Source organism: Ixodes scapularis, unplaced genomic scaffold (genome assembly GCF_016920785.2).
Source record: "Ixodes scapularis isolate PalLabHiFi unplaced genomic scaffold, ASM1692078v2 PGA_scaffold10__122_contigs__length_95168666, whole genome shotgun sequence".
Lineage (NCBI taxonomy): Eukaryota > Metazoa > Arthropoda > Arachnida > Ixodida > Ixodidae > Ixodes > Ixodes scapularis.
The window spans coordinates 76,564,121-76,589,414 of record NW_024609836.1 but is presented as its reverse complement, the minus strand read 5'-3'; the positions used below and the strand labels follow the sequence as shown (position 1 = coordinate 76,589,414).

At 44.3% G+C, this 25,294-nt stretch overlaps 1 protein-coding gene across 3 annotated transcripts; it reads left to right on the top strand.

The window, feature by feature from the left end:
• The first annotated feature begins 426 nt into the window (after positions 1-426).
• LOC8035070 (presenilin-1) lies at positions 427-25,061 on the top strand. 3 transcript variants are annotated; one of them, XM_029989875.4, is made up of 10 exons: positions 427-704; positions 2,566-2,819; positions 5,319-5,460; positions 6,178-6,245; positions 14,973-15,193; positions 16,603-16,701; positions 17,660-17,752; positions 19,863-20,078; positions 22,328-22,440; positions 23,933-25,061. In XM_029989875.4, the coding sequence occupies exons 1-10, from the start codon at positions 567-569 to the stop codon at positions 24,086-24,088; spliced, it is 1,500 nt and encodes a 499-aa protein (XP_029845735.1). In that variant the 5' UTR covers positions 427-566; the 3' UTR covers positions 24,089-25,061. The 3 variants fall into 3 exon arrangements, with proteins under 3 accessions (XP_029845735.1, XP_029845737.1, XP_029845736.2); XM_029989877.4 differs by having other exon boundaries at positions 448-924; XM_029989876.4 differs by lacking the exon at positions 427-704 and adding an exon at positions 837-990.
• The last annotated feature ends 233 nt before the right edge of the window (positions 25,062-25,294 follow it).

Below are 25,294 nucleotides of genomic sequence, written 5' to 3'. Positions count from 1 at the left end.
TGTTTAACGTTATCGAAGGAGCACAAAGAGAGCTCCCCCTCCTTTTTCCGGGGGCCTCTACCTGTGCTCGAGCTAGAACAACTCCCCCACCCCCCACCCCCCCACCCCCAAACTGGAGGGAGACTTTAAGCCCTAAATATGTCCTAAAATGCATACATATCAAGCGCAATGTATTGCTGTTTTTTTTTTTTTTTTTTTTTTTGTGTTTTGGTTTGGGATTGAGCGCCACTGGGCCATTTGTTACTGGCAAACTTGAGGCAAAGTTATATTTTTGTTTACCTTAAGTGCTATTTCAAGCGTGATTGATTAGTTAATGAAATCAATTTCAACCACATCAACACTTTTAGTCCGTCCGGAACGGCGGAAACCGCGGAAACGGCGGAAACTGACGCTTACGTTTAGGCCGGAAGCACAGTGGCCGGAAGTGTGCGTCCGCCATCTTTAAAAACTTTGTGAGCGTCGGCGGCTATGGCGTTCGCGAAGACGGTGGTTTAATGGATCGGTTCCTTTCTGAGAAGATGCCGTGAAACTTGACTTTAAGCGAAAAAAAGGAATACAATCGGTGCATGCTCGCAAGTGACTCCGAATCAACGAACGAGTACATTTGCCTGATGGAATCGGCCTCGACGTACGCGGCACCTGTCAAGTTCGGCAAGTTCGAGACGTCAAACGCCCATCACAAACGCCGCGATGTTGAAGCTCATGTGAGAAGATCCTTTTTGTTTGTGTTTGTGCGTGCCCTCCATTGAGTGCTGCTTACGCATTTCCTGCCTTTCTTTCGTCGCCGCCCACCTTTATCTCGTTTTATTTCGAGTGACCAAGATAGCGCGCTACCAATCGCATAGGAAGGCCGAAGAAATAATTATTACGATAATTAAATTTGGGATGGACGGTACCGATCATGCTCGTTTACTTCCGAAAGCGGTGAGTTTTCGCACTCTCTTAAAAGTTTTGCCGAGCGTAAACGAACGAACCACCATTCTCTGGAAAGTGAGTTTTTATTACCCTCCTTGTTTTTGTAAACCCAACTCGCCTACATATTCAGCCGATCGTGGCTAAAACAAACAATCAGCTTTGTACACACAGTATCGTTCGTTCGTTGACTCCCCCTTTTTTAAACGACGACGACAAAAAAAAAAAAAAAAAAAAACGTAAAACCAAATACTTTGCAAAAAAAAAAAATAAAGAAAAAAGGTTGAATGTTTTATTGCGTAGCAAGCCAAATAGTAGGTTCTACTGCCTTCTGAAACGTAAGCGCATTGCTCTCTTCCCGCGTAAAGAATGAAGTAAACGGTGCTGGTGAGCTGGTGCAGCTTTTGGCGTTTTCACATGACGTCAATCCACCATTTTGTTGTTAGCTTGTTTTTTCTAACAAATTTACTAATTTGGAGGATTACATCGCAACCTGTTGAGATGTCAGCGTGGTAAGACTTGTAAGCTTCTGTGCTCCACGCATATGAGGGGTCCTGTAAATCCTTACAATACTCGCCTTCGGCACATGCCAGACAGCTCAAAAGAATGAAATTATGTTGGTGAAAACACCCTATATTGCATATTAACCTGAGATGAGTCCAGGAGATGGGGAGAGGAAGGGGTAATTTCCTCTTCTTCCCCCAAATTCTTTAGTAGAGATGTCGGAAATGCGTAGTCAGGTATGCTAACCTCTGCGCCACACCACCGCTTTGTCTTTTGGCGTGTCCTATATTTGTGCTATGAATGCACCAAAATGGAGCGTATCCAATCAGAAATATTCTGGAGTGGCACAGGATGCCACACGGAACACATCACAACACTTCCTGGCATGTGATATGTGCTCCTTGGAGACCCCATAAATAATAAAAGCGACCTGTGGTTTAAAGAAAAGAAGTACACAAGAAACAACTGTTGTAATAGAGCTTACGAATCGGGCACCAAAAGAAGATGCAGTGATGTCACATTAATGTGGACACCTCTGTCCTCATCAAAAATCGTCCTTAATAAACGAGCCGAAAATACATCTACAGTGATGTCTCGTTAATGTGGACACCTCTGTTTTCCCAAAAAAAGCGTCCATAATGCAAGTTTTTTTTTTTGTTTGTTTTTCATAATAATGAGACAAAAATGCATGTTTTTACCCAGTTCGTCCCCGAAAGTGTTGTCTATGTAAGGGGACATAGAGACATCACTGCATTTATCCAGTTCTCCCCCGGAAATTTTGTCTACCGTAGTTGACATTTAGACAATAAAACTGGTGCTGGAATTTCCTTTCAGTACCCCAAGGATAAATTTTTGCTCAGAAAATAAAGTAATTTCGTGTCCATATTGTTGAGGTTTATTTGGAGAGCAAGTCGTCTGCTGCTTGCGCAGGGGTTGCGGTGATGTCAGAACGACGCCGCATACAAACTTGCGCTCCGCATACTAATGAGACATGACTGTAGCTCGAAGCACTTCAAGTTATGGTAGAGAACTCTGCTGCGCTCAATTTTGAATGCTGCAAACTCCGTTGTTTTTGGCACGAGGAGGAGTACATGGTGGACGAAAGAGCGTCCAGGCGTTGTGACCGTGTCGCCGTCCGCCACTGTCCAGCCGGCAGACGACGAGGTGGAGGTGGCGTTCTCGGACGGCTCGGCGAGCCGCGAGGGCACAGAGGTGGACCTGCAGCCGGCGTCTGGGGGCGGAGGGCGTGCCTGGGGAGAGAGCGGGACGGAAGAGGAGGAGGAGGAGCTCAAGTACGGGGCCAAGCACGTCATCCGCCTCTTCGTGCCGGTCTCCCTCTGCATGCTGGTGGTAGTGGCCACCATCAGCTCCATCAGCTTCTACAGGCACACCAACACCTACCTGTGAGTCTGTCCGGGGGCGCGGGTTTGCGAGGCCTTTTAGAACAAGTTATGACTCGTGGGAGGACAGATTGTGGCAACGTTTTAGATTCTTGATACTTCTCGCCATGGTCGCTGACGAGGTGAGGACATCAGGGAGAAGGTAGAGTCCTCCCGTTTCTAGGAGGAGCTTCCTTCCTTTGATGACGCATTAGAATCTTGTGTGCCCCGAGTGTGCGGCAGGGGCCGTCGAGTGCAGGCCGAAAGCCGGGTGTTCGGAAGATACGCCCCAGCATCCTTGTTCTCTGAACGACTACAGAGCTCTTTGCGGGCCTGCTTTTTTTTAGGCCCGACCTGGGTCCGACCTGATGGGGTACCTACCTGATCGGACCTAACCCAGGCCCGCCTTGTGTTTGTAAACGTGTTGTGTTTGTAAGACGGCTTGTGTTTGTAAACAGTAAAAGGGTCTATAGAAGGATGCTGGCTTGCAAAGAAGTCGTCAATACCTCTGCGCGTGGCCAAAATTTAGGGGCGTGCTTGTCCGACGAGTTACGTCGCATTAAACGGAACAGGCGGTAATTCGAGGAGGTGGTGTTTGGGTGTGACTTTTTATTTCTCTTTTTGTTTATCTCGAAGCTTTCAGTGTCCAGGGGGCATTGCAGGGAGGGTGGGTATGAAACACTATCGTAAAAGGTGTAATTAGATGTACATTGTTCGGATAGCGACAACATTCCGAAGGAAAAAACGCAGGATTAGTAAGGTGTTTGGTTGTGGCGGTCTTGAGGGATGAAACGTTTTCAATGGAGGCAATGGAGGGGGTTAGGCAGTTCCACTTTGTGCTGATGTTGGGTGCGAAAGAATAGAAAAAAAAAACATATCTAGACTTCAATGACGAATGGCAGCTTTATACAAGTTATCAATATGAGATGAAAGGCATGAAGACCATAAAAGAAGTTTTGTTGCCGTTGCGTGTTATAGAAGATAGTTTTATAAAAAAAAGATGCACTTTTTTTTTTAATGTTATGAGGTTTAATGTTTTATTTAATTGATGAAACGCTATACTATTTCTAGATGCAACTCGCTCATCTTTCTGTTGCACAAATATTTTGGATATGGCCGCTTACATTGGTTAAAAAAAATAAGATGTGTACATGTTAATAATGTTATCGAAAAAAGCACTAATACCCCCCCCCCCCCCCCCCCCCCCCCCCCCCCGTTTTTTTGGGGGCCTCTACTTGTGCTCGAGATAAGATGACCCTCCCCCCCTTCCCCCCCCCCCCCCCCCCCAAAAAAAAAGAAAAAAAACATACAAAAAACTGGAGGGTGTCATAGTGGTCTACAGAGGTGGGCTTTGTCGTGACTTATCATCTCGAAATGCCAAATATCGACAGAAAGAACAAAGCTCCATTTTTACCTCCAGTTGGTCTGTTGTAGACTTCGTAGATTGTACTTAGAAAAAAGAAAAAAAAACACACATTCATATTCATACACCATATTCGTCTAATCTTTTGGAGTTTTAGAACAGCCGTTGGAAAGCTCAGTAAAAGGGTGCACAAGCCGCGTGTGGGGTTTTGGAAGATGCAGTGTCAGATGGGAAACACAGCACACAACGGAGGGTGTTTCACACGCAGCATTGGGCGGATCCTTCTTTTTTCTGAATTTTATATGACATCATCATTTATGTGGCTTTGTGCATATGGTGGGCGACAAAGCTGCTCACCCAAGCACATTGCTTAATCTAGCATCCAATTGTAACGCGCTTGTCCGATCGGTGCAGATCGTGTGCTAGATCAGGCCACATGCTCGTGCCACCAACTTCGGCAGCATTGTCACCATATGTGAAACGGGGTATAATTTCGTCGACGTGAGCTACTACTAATCATGCTGTTGCGTTCCAGCTGCCTCTGTCCACAGCTGCACGTGCATGTCTTTAGGGCAGTGGTTCTCAACCGGTGACGTTCCAGTACGCTGCTCGGAATGCATACGACTACCGTAAAATACCGCGAAAGCACGTGCTTCCTTCAAGTGCTATTAACATTCCCCAAACTTGGAAATTCTGCAAACGTTAAGCATCCGATTTGATTGGACAAGCACCCATGTCTAGGTTAACCCAGTTTTTAGTGAAACTGGGGTGGGTGATTCCCCGGTATTTGACTGTAGTGTGTTTAACATTGTAGTCTGGCCCGCACATCGAACCAACCAACTTTGAAGCTGTGAAATGGAGAATATCAACCCTACTCACTCTGTGCGTGTGGTTTGGTTTATTTACCTCTGAGGGACAGCCAGCATCAGCAAGAAATAAAAATAAAAGTTTGATTGCTCGGCTTGACTGACGGTCGGGGGGCTTTTGGGGACCCCAAATGGTCTGTGGATCTTCATGTTGAGAACCACTGCTTTAGAGTGCTTAGCACAGTAGTGGTGTGTTGCACAGAGACACTCGTTTCCAGAGCAGCGTCAAATCCCAAAGTGTTTTAGGAAGTCGGGCGCGCTGATGTCATTTATGTGGCGTTCTTCTTTGTCCAGGGTGTACACTCCGTTTACGGACCAGACGGTGGACACGGGCACCAAGGTGTGGCAATCGTTTGCCAACGCCTTCATCCTCATGGGTGTCATAGTGGTCATGACCATCCTGCTCATTCTGCTGTACAAGTTCCGCTGCTACAAGGTGAGTGCACTCCCCCTCTCTTTCGTCCTATTTTTTTCCTTTTTCGTTGGTCAGAGAGCTTGCTGAGGTGATAATATCTGGAGAAAAATGAGACAGTTGACAAGTGACTACATACATAATTTACCCTAATATTGAGGGAAATTTGGAACAGCAAACAGAAAACGGGCAAACTAAAAAGGAACTCAACGTTATGAAATCTACCGAGGCTCTCTGTAGGCTATCCCTCACCTTTTCTAATAATATCGGGAGAAATTGAGATGGTTGAAAGGTGACTATACATACGTAATTTGCCCTAATATTGGGAAAAATTTGGGACAGCAATCAGAAAAGGGATATGTAATACATTGGGAAACTTGCTGAGGCCTTCTGTTGACTATCCCTATCTTTTTGCTAATATCGGAAGGAAATTGTGGATGCTGGGAAAGTGACAATACATAATTTATGCTAACATTTAGTATAAGAAATTATGGGTGGCAAGAAAACTGAGCTGCCATAACATCTTGCGAGATGGGTTGCCCTAAATGGAGGACAGATGACTAAAAAAAAAGCAGGTTGCAACTTTTGGGTATGTACACGTGTTCCGTAAGTACATGCATTCCTTTTTCTAGAACGACCAAGTGGCCGTGGCTGTTACGGGGCTGGTCGTCGAGAATTCCAAGCGTAGTTGGGTTTGTAGGAAATCTTGTTCAGAGCACTTTTGTTGTCTGTCATTTGCAGGTGATTCACGCCTGGCTCATTGTGTCCTCGCTGCTGCTAGTGTTCCTCTTCGCATACATCTATCTCGGGTGGGTGCGTAAGGCCTCGACGCAATGCTTTGGCATTGTCTTCGGCACATTGAGTCGCATGCACTCAGCGTGATAGGAGTTGGTCACAAAAGTTGCATCTGGAAAAGCCAGTGAACCTACTTGAGGGCACGCTGGCAAAATATGTGTTTCTTTCCAGATAAAAAAAAAAAAAAAAGAAGAGTACTGCAATTTTTATGTTTCGACACACAATTTAGACAACCATAGATGCAGTGTTCCGGCAGTCTTCTACTTTCTTGTTCTCGCCTTTTCTCTCGGTGTGCGAGGAATGGATAGGCCTCACGTGATTCAGAGGAATGGGCTTACATCCCGCTAAAGCTTGAAGGATTTGGCGGTCGTAATGCTTTTGCATCTTGCGTTTCTGCCAGGTCAGGGTCTGTCCAAACAGGACGGGCTTTCTAAAATCGCGACACATGCCATACTGGAAGTGAAAGCTTTCTCCGGTTTCCAGAATGCTTTTGCACATTCTTTTTGGCGGAGGAAAAGTTTCCCTTCATTTCGTCTTTGGACTGAGGCCTAGAGCATCCTCATCACGTGGGTCCAGACAGCCACCCTCGCAGTCTACCCGCTGTTGTCAAGGCCTGCGCCGTAGCTGTCAGCCTCCCAAATGTCCCGAAAGCGAGAAAGGGGAAGGGGTGACAGCGAAAAGCAAGGAGGAAGGCCGCATCGTTTGCACGGTCAGAGTTTGAACAAAAAGCGGACGGGCACGTAGCAGCTTTTGCGTTTTTCGAGAGAAGTATACCCTTTCTTCGCCGTGCGCAGCATCTGTCGTGTCCTGTGCAGACAGCCCTTTACCCTCACCAGGGTGTGAGATATATATATGGGTGGTTTCATCTCAAATCGTGCAGGCAAAAAGGGTCGAATTTTTAATTTCGATGAAAAAAATATATGTTATGCCGCCGTTTCTAAAACCGCAGTCGACACAAACCGCAAGTTCGTCGGATTTTTTCTTCTCGACTTATGAATTTTTAAAGAGGCCGCGGCGAAAAGCAGTGTTTTTCACACCCGTCGTGGGTCGGATGTTTCGCTTGATCTCCCGCCATGGATTTTCAGTCCACATTATATTATCTTTTTTGACGCACTCTGTGGACACATTTAAAAGGCTCCAATACCATGAAATAATTTTAGGCCTTTTGCTTTTTTTCTTTAAAAATGTCAAAAACGCCTCCTCGGTCAATTGTTGACGAACTTTGACAATTAATTACTGGCGATCTACTTGGGTTACACCGATATTTTTTATGTCCACGGAGAGCCCAAAACACGCTCTTTCTATTTATTATAAAATGCCTTGGCTGTATAAAATATCCTTTGCGGTACGTTTACGTTAATATTATGCAAAAACCAAAAAGTACAATTTTTGAAATTGATTTTCTCAAAAAACCCATTTTTTATTTTTTTTATTTTTTGTTCAAATGTAGATATGATAGTTCTCTACACGAAAATCAAGCCTAGAAAGTGTATATTTTGTTTGCATGTTTTATATTTAGGCCTCAATATCGGAAAAAGACGTCTTTGTTTTGCAAGACCTAAGTCAGACATAGCGACCCATGCGTCTCTATGAATTGTGAAAAAGTTTTCTTGAATTCTCTTCTGCACTTTGTAATCAATTATAAACGGATTTTGTAATATTGAATATTTATGTATGTTTTGATAAGAGCGGGAACCATGAGATACATATCTAACCAAATCAGCAGGCCTAGTAGACTTTCAATAACCAAAAGGCACAGACGTTGTATTGTTTCGATTTATAAACCTTTCAAAGTAAACTAGCACGAATAGCTATTTGCTGTCATATTACTAAGACAAAGAAAGTCACCACATCGTCGATATATTATATACAATTCTTTACGAAACCAAACACTGGGGCTTGTTCACCGCACATCGCACAGGTCACCAGGGAATGTCCTTTCACTTCCGTAATACACAAAAGTGGTGACACAGAAACGGTCCGAAACACACAGAGAGTGTGTCCTGGAGAGGGGTAGGAAATAAAAATAAATAAATAGGAATTAAATTGCCCAACTCCGATCTTAACGAAAATTGCGTTAAAAAAAAAAAAAAAAAAAGTATTTAGGTTCGAGCGGTGGCAAGGCGATAGGTCCACGCCTGGTGGAGAGTCAGACAAAGAAGTCGACGGCACGTAAAGGTAAAACAAAACAAAAAATCAATAATTTAATAAAGACGGGAAAACTCAGCCCCACATAGCAAGAACATAAACCAACTCCCCCGGGGATTCCCTAAACGGGACGCAACCAAATGCGTGCGAACACGCTCTCTACATCACCGCCAGGCCGCTCCGCCATGATGAAATAAACCCAACAACTGAACAGTGCTAACAAACAGTTAATAAGAAAACATTGAAAAAAAACAAAAAAAAAAAAAACGTTCAGAAAAAATCGCATTCGAGAAACAAAGTTCAGCGGGGCGAAGAAACACACACGAGTCGGTCCCACGACATTGAAGTCTGGCAGGATGACGGCGTCCACATGATGCTCGAATCTGTTCCTCCCTCTATTACGCACATCCAGGACGGCTGTGCGGAACAGTGGCTGTACGAAAGAAAGTGAAGAATAGATTCCAGCAGGCGATGCGCGAGAAGGTAACCGAGACTATGCTTCAAGCTTCACATCGGGAGAGGAGCTTTCGAGGTAGTTTCTGCAGTTACTCAAACTTTCTCTTTCCCCTTCCCTTTTTCAAAAGAACACGTCAGCCGGCGCTAACGTTTCATCTCGGGAGAAGCCCACTCTTCACAAACGGTTATAGTTGACAAGGAGGCTGACTTCGACCCAACTAGTCTCCGGGCAGAATACAAACACAAGCATATTTACCAACACGCTCGTTTTAATATCAGTCTCCGGGCTTTGCTGTTTCCAAAAGAGATAACCCTTTATAAGGACAGAACGAGCGGGTTGGTGGGGATAATTAAACTTAAACACTCCCTTCTCGTTTTCTTCCTCAAGTTTAATAGATAACCCTTCGGTGCTATCGGATCTCCCCGGAGAGAGAGAGAGAGAGAGCACGGCCGTTTCAAGGTAAGGATAGGGCGCTCGAAGCTAGGGCAAACAGGCGGTATCGTTTCACGCATGCACGGATGGCTGGTTTCAAATTTCCCCACATCCCTAAAGAAACCGGCCCATCTTCGTGTGTGCGTCTGCGGGATTTCTGTCCCGCGCCGCCGGTTTTAGCGCGCACGCGGCGTTGTTTTGGCTGGCACAACAGTTGTTGACCGTCGACATTGTAAGGCCGTGGTGTCCTCATCCTTTCAGGCAACGATTCCTTTGCTTTCCCTTGTGCAATACTCTGACAGACTCCTCCTGGGTGGCTGTCACTGTTCGCCGCGTCAACGAAACAATCGTACCATTTCACTCCTCGTGACACAGGGTGCGCTGCTCGCTTTACTGTCACGGGCCGTCCCATCTAACACAACGAGAGCGAAAGGTCGTGGTCATCTGCTGGCTCCGAAAGGGCGGGACGTTCATGCAGGCCAATGAGGGCCCCGAATCAATAAGACGTCTGCCGACTCCTACACGTTAAAAATTTACGACACCTGCTGGTCTGTTATGAAGTGTTGCTTTCTCTTTTTGGAACTCCTCCGATGTAGCTTGCCGCCTATAATAAAATTTAAATAATCAATAAATATATCAGGGTGGAAATACTGTATTTCAGTTTTATGTGGGAACGTTTAAAAAAAGAAAAAACTATTTCCAAGCTTGTGAAGACGCGCAATTCGCAACTCCATTTCGAGCCGTAAAAACACGTTTGTGTACGATATTGATGCTTAAATGTAGAACATACAAACAAAATATACACTTTCTAGGCTTGATTTTCGTGTAGAGAACTATCATATCTACATTTGAACAAAAAATAAAAAAAATAAAAAATGGGCTTTTTGAGAAAATCAATTTCAAAAATGGTACTTTTTTGGTTTTTGCATAATATTAACGTAAATGTACCTCAAAGGATATCTTATACAGCCAAGGCATTTTATAATAAATAAAAAGAGCGTGTTTTGGGCTCTCCGTGGACATAAAAAATATCGGTGTAACCCAAGTAGATCGCCAGTAATTAATTGTCAAAGTTTGTCAACAATTGACCGAGGAGGCGTTTTTGACATTTTTACAGAAAAAAAGAAAAAGGCCTAAAATTATTTCATGGTATTGGAGCCTTTTAAATGTATCCACAGAGTGCTTCAAAAAAGATAATATAATGTGGACTGAAAATCCATGGCGGGAGATCAAGCGAAACATCCGACCCACGACGGGTGTGAAAAACACTGCTTTTCGTCGCGGCCTCTTTAAAAATTCATAAGTCGAGAAGAAAAAATCCGACGAACTTGCGGTTTGTGTCGACTGCGGTTTTAGAAACGGCGGCATAACATATATTTTTTTCATCGAAATTAAAAATTCGACCCTTTTTGCCTGCACGATTTGAGATGAAACCACCCATATATATATGGGTGGTTTCATCTCAAATCGTGCAGGCAAAAAAGGTTGAATTTTTAATTTCAATGAAAAAAATATATGTTATGGCGCCGTTTCTAAAACCGCAGTCGCCACAAATCGCAAGCTCGTCGGATTTTTTGTTCTCAACTTATGAATTTTTGAAGAGGCCGCGGCGATAAGCAGTGTTTTTCACACCTGTCGTGGGTCGGATGTTTCGCTTGATCTCCCGCCATGGATTTTCAGTCCACATTATATTAACTTTTTTCAAGCACTCTGTGTACACATTTAAAATGCTCCAATGCCATGAAATAATTTTAGGCGTTTTGCTTTTTTTCTGTAAAAATGTCAAAAACGCCTCCTCGGTCAATTGTTGACGAACTTTGACAATTAATTACTGGCGATCTACTTGGGGTACACCAATATTTTTTATGTCCACGGAGACCCCAAAACACGCTCTTTATATGTATTATAAAATGCTTCGGCTGTATAAAATATATTTTGCGTTACATTTACGTTAATATTATGCAAAAACCAAAAAGTGCCATTTTTGAAATTGATTTTCTCAAAAAACCCATTTTTTATTTTTTTTATTTTTTGTTAAAATGTAGATATGATAGTTGTCTACACGAAAATAAAGCCTAGAAAGTGTATATTTTGTTTGTATGTTTTATATTTAGGCCTCAATATCGGAAAAAAGACGTCTTTGTTTTGCAAGACTTAAGTCAGACATAGCGACCCATGCGTCTCTATTAATTGTGAAAAAGTTTTCTTAAATTTTCTTCTGCATTTTGTAATCAATTATAAACGGATTTTATGGTATTGAATTTTTATGTATGTTTTGATAAGAGCGGGAACCAGGAGATACATATCTAACCAAATCAGCAGGCCTAGTAGACTTTCAATAACCAAAAGGCACAGACGTTGTATTGTTTCGATTTATAAACCTTTCACAGTAAACTAGCACGACTAGCTATTAGCTGTCATATTACTAAGACAAAGAAAGTCACCACATCGTCGATATATTATATACAATTCTTTCCGAAACCAAACACTGGGGGTTTGTTCACCGCACATCGCACATGTCACCAGGGAATGTCCTTTCACTTCCGTAATACACAAATGTGGTGACACAGAAACGGTCCGAAACACACAGAGAGTGTGTCATGGAGAGGGGTAGAAAATAAAAATAAATAAATAGGAATTAAATTGCCCAACTCCGATCTTAACGAAAATTGCGTTAAAAAAAAATAAAGTATTTAGGTTCGAGCGGCGGCAAGGCGATAGGTCCACGCCTGGTGGAGAGTCAGTCAAAGAAGTTGACGACACGTAAAGGTAAAACAAAAACAAAAAAAAATCAAAAATTTAATAAAGATGAGAAAACTCAGCCGCACATGGCAAGAACAAAAACCAACTCCTCCGGGCATTCCCTAAACGGGACGCAACCAAATGCGTGCGAACACGCTCTCTACATCACCGCCAGGCAGCTACGCCATGACGAAATAAACCCAACAACTGATCAGTGCTAACAAACAGTTAGTAAGAAAACATTGAAAAAAAAAAACGTTCAGAAAAAACTGCACCCGAGAAACAAAGTTCAGCGGGGCGAAGAAACACACACGAGTCGGTCCCACGACACTGAAGTCTGGCAGGATGACGGCGTCCAAATGATGCTTGAATCTGTTCCTCCCTCTATTACGCACATCCACGACGGTTGTGCGGAACAGTGGCTGTGAGAAAGAAAGTGAAGAATAGATTCGAGCAGGCGATGCGCGAGAAGGTAACCGAGACTATGCCTCAAGCTTCATATCGGGAGAGGAGCTTTCGAGGTCGTTTCTGCAGTTACTCAAACTTTCTCTTTCCCCTTCCATTTTTCAAAAGAACACGTCAGACGGCGCTAACTTTTCATCTCGGGAGAAGCCCACTCTTCACAGACGGTTATAGTTGACAAGGAGGCTGACTTCGACCCAACTAGTCTCCGGGCAGAATACAAACACAAGTATATTTACCAACACGCTCGTTTTAATGTCAATCTCCGGGCTTTGCTGTTTCCAAAAGAGATAACCCTTTATAAGGACAGAACGAGCGGGTTGGTGGGGATAATTAAACTTAAACAGTCCCTTCTCGTTTTCTTCGTCAAGTTTAATAGATAACCCTTCGGTGCTATCGGATCTCCCCGGAGAGAGAGAGAGAGAGCACGACCGTTTCAAGGTAAGGATAGGGCGCTCGAAGCTAGGGCAAACAGGCGGTATCGTTTCACGCATGCACGGATGGCTGCTTTCAAATTTCCCCTCCCTAACGAAACCGGCCCATCTTCGTGTGTGCGTTTAAGGGATTTCTGTCCCGCGCCGCCGGTTTTAGCGCGCACGCGGCGTTGTTTTGGCTGGCAGAACAGTTGTTGACCGTCGATATTGTAAGGCCGTGGTGTCCTCATCCTTTCAGGCAACGATTCCTTTGCTTTCCCTTGTGCAATACTCTGACTGACTCCTCCTGGGTGGCTGTCACTGTTCGCCGCGTCAACGACACAATCGTACCATTTCACTCCTCGTGACACAGGGTGCGCTGCTCGCTTTACTGTCACGGGCCGTCCCATCTAACACAACGAGCGCGAAAAGTCGTGGTCATCTGCTGGCTCCGAAAGGGCGGGACGTTCATGCAGGTCAATGAGGGCCCCGAATCAATACGACGTCTACCGACTCCTACACGTAAAAAATTAACGACACCTGCTGGTCTGTTAAGAAGTGTTGCTTTCTCTTTTTGGAACTCCTCCGATGTAGCTTGCCGCCTATAATAAAATTTAAATAATCAATAAATATAACAGGGTGGAAATACTGTATTTCATTTTTATGTGGGAACGTTGAAAAAAAGAAAAAAACTATTTCCAAGCTTGTGAAGACGCGCAATTCGCAAGTCCATTTCGAGCCGTAAAAACACGTTTTTGTACGATATAGATGCTTAAATGTAGAACACACAAACAAAATATACACTTTCTCGACTTAGTTTTCGCGTAGAAAACTATCAAATCTACATTTTAACAAAAAATAAAAAAAATAAAAAATGGGTTTTTTGAGAAAATCAATTTCAAAAATGGTACTTTTTGGTTTTCACATAACATTAACGTAAACGTAACAAAAAGAATATTTGATACAGCCGAGTTATTTTATAATACATATAAAGAATGTGTTTTGTGCTCTCCGTGGACATAAAAATTATCGATGTAACCCAAGTAGATCGCCAGTAATTAATTGTCAAACTTCGTCAACAATTGACCGAGGGTGCGTTTTTGACATTTTTGCAAAACAAAAGCAAAACGCCTAAAATTATTTTATGGTATTGGAGCCTTTTAAATGTGTCCACAGAGTGCTTGAAAAAATATAATATAATGTGGACTGAAAATCCAGGGCGGGAGATCAAGCGAAACATCCGACCCACGACGGGTGTGAAAAACACTGCTTTTCGCCGCGGCCTCTTTAAAAATTTGTAAGTCGAGAACAAAAAATCCGACGAACTTGCGGTTTGTGTCGACTGCGGTTTTAGAAACGGCGCCATAACATATATTTTTTTCATCGAAATTAAAAATTGGACCCTTTTTGCCTGCACGATTTGAGATGAAACCACCCATATATATAGTTGAGGACACGTGGCACGGCGAACGCTGCGACGCGATTGACCAAATAAAGCCCTCTCTGCGCGCGCCAGAGTGGCCTTAGCCGACTGCGCCTCCGCTGTCTACACAACGCAAACGAGAGAGGAAAAAAAAAAGTTTCTTGCACCCGTGGCATTTTGGTGTGCACCCTTTCCACTCGGAGCGTCTGCTCTGACCTGGACAAGTGCTGGCTCGAATGCCGTGCCAGAGATCTCTCGGCTTGAACACATTCGTAAAACTGTTATTGATGCCGGCACGAAACTAGGGTCAGTGATGAAGCAGTGTCTAAGCAATGTGCGTAGCGCAAGTGCCGAGTTCTATGTGACGTGGTGGCGCACGCAGAAAGTGGCTTTAAAAATGAGCGTGTCTCCCATAGAGAAGCACGGAATACTGGGCTCGTGACGGACTGCCATTAGCAGCTTATCGAGGAGCCATCTGGTGGCGCCGCTTGCAACCGAGGCGAGGAGAGGTCTTTATCTGGCAGCAGTGATGCGCGCGCGGTGTCCACGCCTATATATATATCTTTCACCATGGTCCTCACCAAAAGCGTGTGGTATTTTAAAGTGTTTTTTTCGGGAGCGAAGCGTTCCCACTTGATGGGTGTCGTCGAACGTGTGTATGCAGGGAGGTGCTGCGTGCCTACAACGTCCCGATGGACTACCTGACGGTGGCTCTGGTGATGTGGAACTTCGGGGTGGTGGGCATGATCTCGATCCACTGGAAAGGGCCCCTGCTCCTGCAGCAAGCCTACCTGATCCTGGTGTCGGCCCTCATGGCACTCGTCTTCATCAAGTACCTCCCCGACTGGACCGCCTGGGTCGTCCTGGGCGTCATCTCCGTCTGGGGTCTCTGCCCTTTTCCCTCTTTCAATGTCGGGCTTCCAATACAAGGCCTTTGTTCAATACGAGGCTTTCATACGCGAGGCCTCCTTCCCGTGCGAGGCGTTTTGATGTGAGGCCCCCAACAGGGCTTCTAGTATGAAGCTTCCAGTATGAGGCCTTCCAATGTGAGGCTTCCAATATAAAATCTTCTGTATGAGGGACGCTTTTTTCCAATATGAGGCTTTCAATGAGGCCTTCAGTGTGAGGCTTACTATATGAGGCCTCCTTTCATTATGAGGCCTTTTAGTGTGAGGCTTCCAATATGGGACTTCCAATAGGCTTCTACAGGGTGAAACAAGGAGACGCCAGGCTCTTTATATAGACCGGAAAATTTGGTTTCTTAACCTATCGCGCTACGACTTTGTGCAGCGTTGCCCACAGATGGTGCATTTTTTTTTGTAAAATTTGCAAAGGGTGAATTTACCCAACGAAAAAGTAAAGAAAGAAAAAGGCTTAGCTCCTATGGAAACGCAGCGACGCCACTGGTCTGCAAACAACATGGCGCCGTTTTGCACGGGAGACAAGAGATGGCGCAACAAACGCCGCCAACGAACGAGCATGCGGCGCCGAGAGCAGGCCTTTTTAGCAGACAATCTTTTCGACTCAAAAGCGGCGCACGTTCCGCAGGCGGCGTCAGTCATAGAAACAAAGAAGACGGGTGCGGTAACCGCAAGGAACTGCAGTTTCTTGTCTGCAAAAGGGCCGGCTCTCGGCGTCGTCTGCTCGTTCGTTGGCGGCAGTTGGCGTCGCGACCGCTTGCGCCATCTCTTGTGTCCCGTGCGAAACGGCGCCGTGTTGTTTGCAGACCGGTGGCGTTGCTGCGTTTCCATAGGAGCTAAGCCTTTTTCTTTCTTTACTTTTTCCTCAGGCAAGTTCGCTCTTTACGAATTTTACAAAAAAAATGCACCATCTGTGGGCAACGCTGCACAAAGTCGTAGCGCGATGGGTTAAGAAACCGAATTTTCCGGTCGATTTAAAGAGCTTGGCGTCTCCTTGTTTCACCCTGTAGTATAAAGCTTCCAGTATGAGGCCTTCCAATATCAGGCTTCCAATATAAAGCCTTCTGTATGAGGCCTTTCAAAATGAGGCATCCAATATGAAGACTCCAAGTGTGAGGTCTCAGACACTTCCTTCCAATATCAAGCTTCTAATACAATCCAACCTCGTTATTACAAACACTGATATAGTACTAGCGAAGTATCGGATATAGTGAAGAAAATAAAATTTTGTTTGGTTAATGCCGTATGCCGTATAATGCCGTATAATCCTGCCGCTGTAGCATGAAAGAACCCCTGTGTTTGCGCAAATCGTCGCGTTTGCATCTGCGGAATCTCAAGGGTGCCCCTTTTCCTCATTGTTGAATTTGGGTGCAGACTTGATAGCGGTGCTGTGCCCGAAGGGACCACTGCGGATCCTGGTGGAAACAGCCCAGGAGCGCAACGAGCCCATCTTTCCGGCACTCATCTATTCCTGTGAGTGGTGTGTGTAGGCCATAGGCCACGCCGTCGCTTCCGCACAATTGCACTTTGTCTGCGAGACGTCCTCGACACGCGAGTGTCTTTGTCTCTCCGGACGGCGGGTGTCATGGATGTCTTTCGCGTGTCTTTCTACCGTCGTTTCTGGTTGGGTGTTTGCTGGTATGTATCGTAGATTACCGAGCAAGCACCCATCCAAGAGATAATCTCGAAAGAAATGGGGGATGGCCGGTTGTTGGGATCCGACAGCGGAAACGCTGAAGGGGCACTTGGTGGGGCGTGCCCTTGCTTGGTTCTACTGTACGGCGTAGGTGTAGCAGGGGGTGCGTGAGAACACATAATTCTGGCAGCCACTTGTGTCAAGCCTGCTTTGTGCCGATGCTCTCGCATCAAGCTTCACCGCTTAACACCAGTGTGCACGTGTAAAGCTTTACCGCTTCATACCGGCCTGCTCGAAAAGTGTCCGACGTGGAGGAGCGTCTCAGTTAGCTTGGTGTGCTTGTAAGTTTACTGGTGCCGGTGCTTGATAGGTCCTTTGCTTATATTTCCCACGTTTCAAAAGTAGGGGGTTGTTGCTTATTGCGACATCGGTACATGTTCGTTGTTTTCTTTAGAAGTTGAATTCTGTTGCATGTCTTAATGATGTTATGAAGCAGGGTGTAATGCGCAACGTAACGTTCAGATGGTTCACCAACTAGTCCATTTACAAGTTCTTCTACAGTACATGTCTTAGTGATGGCGGCTTATGACGAAGTTTTTGTAGAGGAACATCCGTGTCACACTCGGATCTCATCAAGAATTGCCTCGACCCATTTGAAAACGAACCCCTTTTCATTAAAAAATTGTCTGCGAGCATTTACCTTCTTGCAGTTGCAAGAGCAAAGCAGTTTTCGACTGCACAACAATGCATTTTCGCGGCAGATTAATTTTTCTCTCGGTCGTTTTTGTTCCGCAGCGGCCATGGTGTGGAACGTGGTGACGATGGCGGACAGGGACCCCTTCTACTCTTCGCAGAACCAGCACGCCAGTCAGAGCGACGCGTCTTCGGGTATGTCGCGGTGCCCCCGCTCAACCTTCGTTGCACGAACGGGCGGCAAATCAAACGGCCACATTTACGGGACGCACGGTCGGGCGAGACACGGCGTCAGCACCCTCTCGTAATTTAGCTGCGCGGCTCGACATTGAACGACCAACTCAGTGGGCGGCTCGTGACTTGACGACGCTTAGTGCTTACAGCGAGTGAATACACTGGCGCCATCTGTTGGGTAGTCCCCACCCGCTTTTCTGAACTAGACCCGAAGGTTTTTGCAGTATCTGCGAAATCAAATTTATGCGCCATCTACCAGAAATGCTCGCTGAAGATCTCGTGAGGATTACTTTGTGTCCACGACGAAAGACTTGTTTTTGAAAATGGGAAAATACATATGGATCGTAAGTGTTTTGTGGCCTCCAATAGATAGCTCTAGTGTGTTTTCCGTTAATGAGTACAGTCGCCGACTGGGTTTCAGTCTTCGCAGGGACCGAAAAAACGTCCGAATAATAGAGCAGTTAGAAAAATCAGCAGATCAAAAAATTTGCCTTTATTACGTCCAAGCAGGCTTAAGGGCTAGAGGTTGAACTTCTGAACTACTCAAGTGATTGGAATGAACTCTGCAACAGAGATTTAACCTCAGACGTAGGTGTACCATGCAAACTTTCAGCTCTCTAGGACAACTTTACATACCTGCCTAAGAAGATGTGTCACTCTTCGTTAACAAATTTATGATATGTAAATCAAGCCATTAAGCGCCATTTTAACTGCTTGAGTATAAAGTGGGGGATGTGGAACTTCGGGCTATCTAGTTTTTATAACTTACATGTAAATATTTCAAGAAGAGTGATTACTTCAAAATATGAGATGCATATCTGTCCTATGTCAATTTTTGAAAACATATATTTTCTCAATGAAGACTTTAATGTAAAACAAAATAAAGTAGATAGCCCGATTTCCCAGTAAATTTCAGTTCAGAAACATCTTGGTTGTGGTATCGGAATAATTTTACCTTCGAACAAAAGATTGCTCCGTATAAAATTTACAGCAAAAAGTGGAACCGAGAGAAATGCATTCAAATATTGACCTCCTTTACTTTGTTACTGCCTCACAATGTGTTGAAAATATTTCATATCAACGTAACTATTTGGCGCATGGTTATGAAATTTAGTGTAAGGGTGTAAATTAGTTTCTAAAACCGAAACCCTCAAAATTGAAAAATGTATTTTTTTAAAACAATTTTGAAACTTAGGCTTATGTTGTGTATTTATTTACTTATTTAAAATACCGCCAGGGCCACAAGGGCACTGTGGAGGGGAGTGGGTTACAGGTATCTATCAAACAGAAATGAAAAATAACCACCAGTTCCTAGCACGCAAACGATTAGCCATTATTACATCATGGTGACATTGTCAAGGCAGTTTTAAAGGCGGTGCCATTGGGTGCAGTTTCCAAACGCCGTTGGTGCTGCACGGGACCACATTCTGCTAATAACTTATCCGGTATATCGGCGGCCGAGTGCGTTGGCGCACCGTGACTCGGAACGCGTGGAGTGAAAGTTTGCGCTGCAGAACCCAGGCATTTGGGGTTCAATCCCACCCCTGTCCGTTTCGATCTGTATGAACATCGTACCGGTGTGCGGTCGTGTACCACTACTGCATGGTGCACGTTAAAGACCCCAGGATAGCAGTGCTACGTTGCATTGGCTGAATCTCTCGTCTACAGCATATACCTGCGTTGCCATACCTTAACGGCAGACCAGTTGCGCCCCGTCTAAACAGGAACATCAAATTTGTGTTTTTTTTTTTCACTTGTCTGATGTTTGCAGGCACATTTTTCGGGAAAACATTGTTTTGTAACACATGCACCATATGTAGTTAGTTAACAACAGTTGTATTTGGGAGCTAGTTGGTAAGATGACATCATATTAAAAACGGCGCACAAGCAGTGAGGAATTGAAGAGAAGCGAACACGGAACACGGTGGTCTGGGTTCTCTTTTCTCTTCCTCACTGCTTGTGCAGTGAGGAACTCCATCGCGCTCCATGTCTTTACGAAACCGGATATTCGGCGCTCTGCGAGTTCGCGGGCCAGCCGCACGGGATCATGTTCACCTTCCCACTCCCGCAGGGTCCACGGCTAGCCCTGGGGGTCGACGGCGTTCGGCGGCCGGCGACGACGAGCCGACGGTGGAAGTGGAGCAGCCGCGGATGCGCGGGAGCGGCCGGTCCCGCCGGCGCTCGCAGCGGGGCAGCATGGCCAACAGCGGGACGCTGGCTGCCCTTGGGTCGTCACAGGGGTCCGCACCCGAAGTGGACGACCTCCCCCGCCAGGAAGAGGAGGAGAGTGAGTCGTTCATCCGCTCTCTCCCTCTCCCACTCTGCCTTGCTGCATTTAGTAGGGTACTCGAAAAAGAAAATTTTTAACGCCTTAATCCTGCGTGTAAAGTTAGTTGCGCAAAATGTATTTTGCTCAGTCCTTATACAGAATGTCTTTTTTAGTAGGACTAGAATTTTTTTTTTTTAAGTGAACTTACGGTGAGGGTTTTTTTTTTTGCTCTGAGGCTAAGTCGAGGGCTGTGAGTGCCACTAGTAAAGAGGCGAAATGGGTTAATTAGCTAGCTAATGAACTAAAATGTTTTAATTAGCTTTCTGCATTATTGTTTCTTGGGACATAATGTTGTTGGAGAAATGATGTTCAACCTCATTATTGCCTAGCGGTGACGTGAAATTTTGACATTTTGTAGTGGGCCCCATAGCGCGCTATGGGGTGCAATCAAATGTCATGGCTTCAAACCACAACTAGCCGGCGAAGTGCACCCGTGACATCAGCTGTGCGTTGGAAGTTTAGAGCAGGGAGATTGACGTCACGGACGTGTCTTGCTAGCTCAATTTCAGTTTTAAAAATCTTTAAAAAAAAAGTAAAATAAAAAGTTATTTTTAGAAACATTCTTTTTCTTGATCTATGAGCCACAAACAACATTTATTTTAAGTACTACACCAAGGAAGTGCATATTTATATAGTTATGTCGATTCAAAGTTTCATTCAGGCTATGCAAGCCACAAATGACCTACGTTGTAAGTACTACGCGAAGGAAATGCATATTTATTATTTTACATTAATTCAAAGTTTCACATCAGGGCTATTTGCAAGCATTGCTTGAAAAGATTTTCTTTTTTACACAGAATTAATTTTCTCATCACAATACAAAGTTTTGCCCACGACACCTGAAAATCTAAAATTTTTGATCTGAATACTTTTGAATACTTTATGCTGAATATCTAAAGTATCTGAATACTTTATGCAAGTTTAATATAAACTTGAATGAATCAGAGAGTGCAAAAAGACTAATATTTCTGCAAAATGTAGACTGCAATATTTTGGAATTGGCAATGACTTTAATACACCTTTTCTGTTAATCAGGGGAAAATATTTAAATTCTGATAACTCTTGCCTAGAAGGATGCTAGAATTTTAAGAATGGTTTTGTTGCAGTTTCTACTGTTTGTAGAATATGCTGACATACTTTGTAGTATGATTTTTGAGGGGGGTGTTGTAAAAAAGTTGGGCAGAAATATTTGTGGTAAAGATGAGGTTTCCTTGAAGACTACAGAGAATGGGCCTACGCTTGCAAAGATCACAAGAACTTAGTGCAAAGGTGAAAATTTAATATAAATTATATTAGAGATAACAGAAAAATGTTAGAGACCAGGGTCTCTTTTTAAGCTGAGCAGCGTGATCTCAACAGCTACACTGGGGCGACAATCGCACCGATTCCCAGCAATTCTGAAAAAGATATGTTTGTGTATTTTTCACCTGTACATAGTTTGTGCAGCGTAAAATATCATTGTTTAAACATGTTTTGTCTGCAGAATATAGTCCAGAAAATATAATAATCGGTTTAGCCGGCTCCTTCTTGATTGACGCCCAACAAAGGTCTTGTAACTTCTACCTTGTTCCTTTCTTAATTAAAGGGGCCATGAAATTATTTTGCAACTTCTATCTGAAAAAATCACGTTGTCGTGACGTATGCTTGTGCACTGAATGTAAAGACTCCAAGCTCCCAGCACGGTTTTCACCACGGAACCTGTCATTCGCAAGCGATGATAAGCACCGTCACGGCACTATTGGCCACGAACGCGAATCCAGATATGCGTCGACGGATTGATCGTTGACGAGCACTTGTGGCCGAGTGACGCAGCATTCATGTCCAGTGCGTGGGCTGGGGTCGGCCAATGTGCTTTGGGTACTGCGGTTGTAGCAAGGTTTTACCTTTCAAAGGAAAGGAAAAAAAAAATAGTCTGCTCTATTTTGAAAAAATGCTCTACCGAAAAGCGGGTCTTTGATTTTCTACCCTCTTTTTTTTGGCCCAATAAACGATATGCGCTTAGTAAAATCCCAATATAAAATCATTTGTCCCAGCCCAAAATTCATTTTATGGTTCCTCTAAAGTGAACCGGGGCATAGGGTCGAGCAAATGTGCTGGCTGTGGGGAAATGACAAAGTTAGAAATGATCGAAAGAGTGAAAAAAAAAAAAAAAAAAGAAACATTGGGTTTGCGGGGTGTTTGGTTGCCGAGCTTACGCTGCATTGCAGGAGGAGTCAAGCTAGGCCTGGGAGACTTCATCTTTTACAGCGTCTTGGTGGGGAAGGCCTCGTCCTACGGCGACTGGAACACGACTATCGCCTGCTTCGTGGCCATCTTGATCGTAAGTGCGCCTCGTCGTCGTTTCCCCAAACGGAAGTACTGCAGGGTGGTTTACTTCATTGTCGAGCCCATAAAAATCAGTTCCACGTACAGATCAAAGCCCAGTTGGACGAAATTCGTGAGGGCTCTGCACCCGCGTTGAAGACGGTTTATTTTTGGATCAACAAGTCTCAACGTGACTGAATATCCCCCAAAGATGAATCACACTCTAGACGCCCAGTTGAGGCCACGAAGACAGAAATCGGTGGAAAAATTTATGGTATCATTATGGAAGACCGTCGAGATTGCCGAGACCGTAGGCATCTCAACTGAACGAGTGCACGATACCCTGTACGGAATATTGCACATAACAAAGGTGTGTGCGCAATGGTTGCCGAAACTGCTCACTGCTGCCATCACTGCATATTTTGCAGACTTTGAGAAAGCTTCTTTTTCTGGCGGAATGAAAAAAAGTTTGAACTCACTGGACCAATTGTGTAGCCCTCAATGAAAACTATGTAATAAAATGACAACAACAAAAAAAAAAAAGGCAGTGTTTTAGTTTTTTTTTTTTTTACCGTGTTTATCAAACGATTTTTATACCAGCCAGTGAATCCGTTGGGGCATGATAGTTTCATTTTTGTACCATTAGTGTATGCCCTGTGATGCCGTTAGCGCAATCAGGCCATTGCCGGTTTTCTCGGGTTTTCACGGGTTTTCACGGGTTTTCTCTTAGTATCGAAGGACTGTCATCAAAACTACTATAGTGGTGGAAAGTGCCCTGTCGGGGTACTAACCTAAGTGGTAAATTTTGATGCCCGCCAGTAACCCTCTCGAAGTAAAATGTGAAAAGCGGCGTAGTGTCATTCGCGCTCACGGTGTTGCACAGTGTTCTGTGTGTTTCTAAGAAAAAAAGAACCACATTTTTTTGCCCATGTAAATAAACTACACATTGCAGGAAGCTGTAACTCTGTGAGAAAGGAACGCTAGCGGTTGGGACGGGCTGCGAAAGTTTGAGAGCATGACATTACCTGAATCAAAAGATAAAAGAAAAAGACCCAATTTCTTCAGGAGCTGACATCCACCTAAGCCAAATATCGTCAAAACAGGAAATGACATTGTAGGCACCCTTAGGCTTTATTTCAGTGAAAAAAAACTTGTTAGCGAGAAGGAAAACAGTATTCTCTTTCTTGCTGCCCAAGTGTTTTTCACTGATATAAATGCCACGTGCACCCACAACGTCAGTTCTCGTTTTGATGACGAAAGCGTTCGTTCCGTACACCATCGGCTACACCAGATAGGCTTAGGCGGATGTTGGCTAGGGGAAATTTGATCTCTCTTTTGTCTTTTCATCAAGGTAACGTCATTGCAGCTTCCTGCAATTCATAGTTTATTTATGCGGGCCAAAAGACAGTTCTTTCTTCTCAAACAGACCCGGTACATGGGTGCAGGACTCGCAAAATTAACCCATGTTTTTTCCTGTATCTTTTTCTCTACTTTGTCTCCTCTCGCAGGGCTTGTGCCTAACACTTCTCCTGCTGGCCATCTTCAAGAAGGCGTTGCCCGCGCTGCCGATTTCCATCACGTTCGGGCTGATCTTCTACTTTGCGACGTCGTCACTCGTCCAACCCTTTGCGGACAGCCTCGCTGGCGAACAAGTTTTCATCTGAGCTAGTCGCGACGACATTGGGGTCGCACCGAAATGCCATAATTTATTCGACTGTATTGTGACACGACGCCACTGGCTTTAGCCAAGGCCGTCTTCTGTCATGTCACATGAATTTGGATGCCTCCGTTCTTTCCGAAAATCGTCCGTAATATGAGTAATCCGTAACGACGAGACCAAAATGCATGTACAGTCGTGCCTCTTTAATATGGACCCCGCTATATGAACACCACTTTCGGGGAGAAATTGGGAGAATTCGTGCTTTTTTTGTCTCGTCATTATGGACAACTCATTATATGGACGATCTTTTACGGGAACGGAGGTGCCCATAGTAACGAGACATCACTGTATTTGTGCAGTTCATTTTGGAAAATTTTGTCTGTATAGTAGGGTGTCTGTATTGTGTTTTCTGCAAATGATTGGCCATCAAAATGTTACGACACTTGACACTTTTCTTTTTTGGTTAGAAAGCTTGTGAGAAATTTGGAAATAGAACAGAGGAGCAAAGGGATGCTAATATAATTGTATATAGTACATATATGCCACTAAACTGTCTGCTTGAATTGTTCGGGTTTTGCATCATGCTTTAAGATTCAAAAACACGATTTATTTATTTTTTATTTTTTTTACAAATACTGCTTGCAAGGACTCAGTCCAATTGTGTAGTAGGTCTTATTTTTGTCGACAGGTTTTGATGCTCTTTTGGCATCTTCTGTAACATTCGGACCCGAGAAATATTTTGCAACAGAATCCGCACCCTGTGAGAATTATTGCAAGGTTAGAGATTGATTAGTTCACGCACTCATTCCAGTTGCTGAACATATGGCACCGAATTGTTGCTGTTATGTTGCATTTGTAACGAACTGCTTACAAATCGCTTTCCAATTGTGTCCTTGTCACTTGTGTCGCATGTGAGCCGTTTCCGCATTGCACATTTGTGCACTGCTGATGGAAAATAAAATGACGAGGAAACGGTATGGGAATCTGTGTGTACAAATTATTTTTACTCTTTACTATAGTCCGTCGCAACTCAAGAAGGTAGGGCGAGGGTAAAACGGGCCAGGCAGGAGGAAGCAGACGGAACGCTAAAGAGAGGACGAGGTTTCCCTCTCTTCTCCAGCATTTCGTCTGCTTCCTCTTACCCTCTCCCTACCTTCTTGAGCTGTAAAAACTAAACCCCACTCAAGAAAAAAAAAAAAAAAAAAAAGGT

Coding starts and splice junctions, on each gene's coding strand:
- LOC8035070 (XM_029989875.4), top strand. CDS start 567: ATGCTCGCAAGTGACTCCGAATCAACGAACGAGTACATTTGCCTGATG. Junction 6,246..14,972: donor TTCGCATACATCTATCTCGG/GTGGGTGCGTAA, acceptor GTGTGTATGCAG/GGAGGTGCTGCGTGCCTACA. Junction 20,079..22,327: donor CCGCCAGGAAGAGGAGGAGA/GTGAGTCGTTCA, acceptor GCTGCATTGCAG/GAGGAGTCAAGCTAGGCCTG.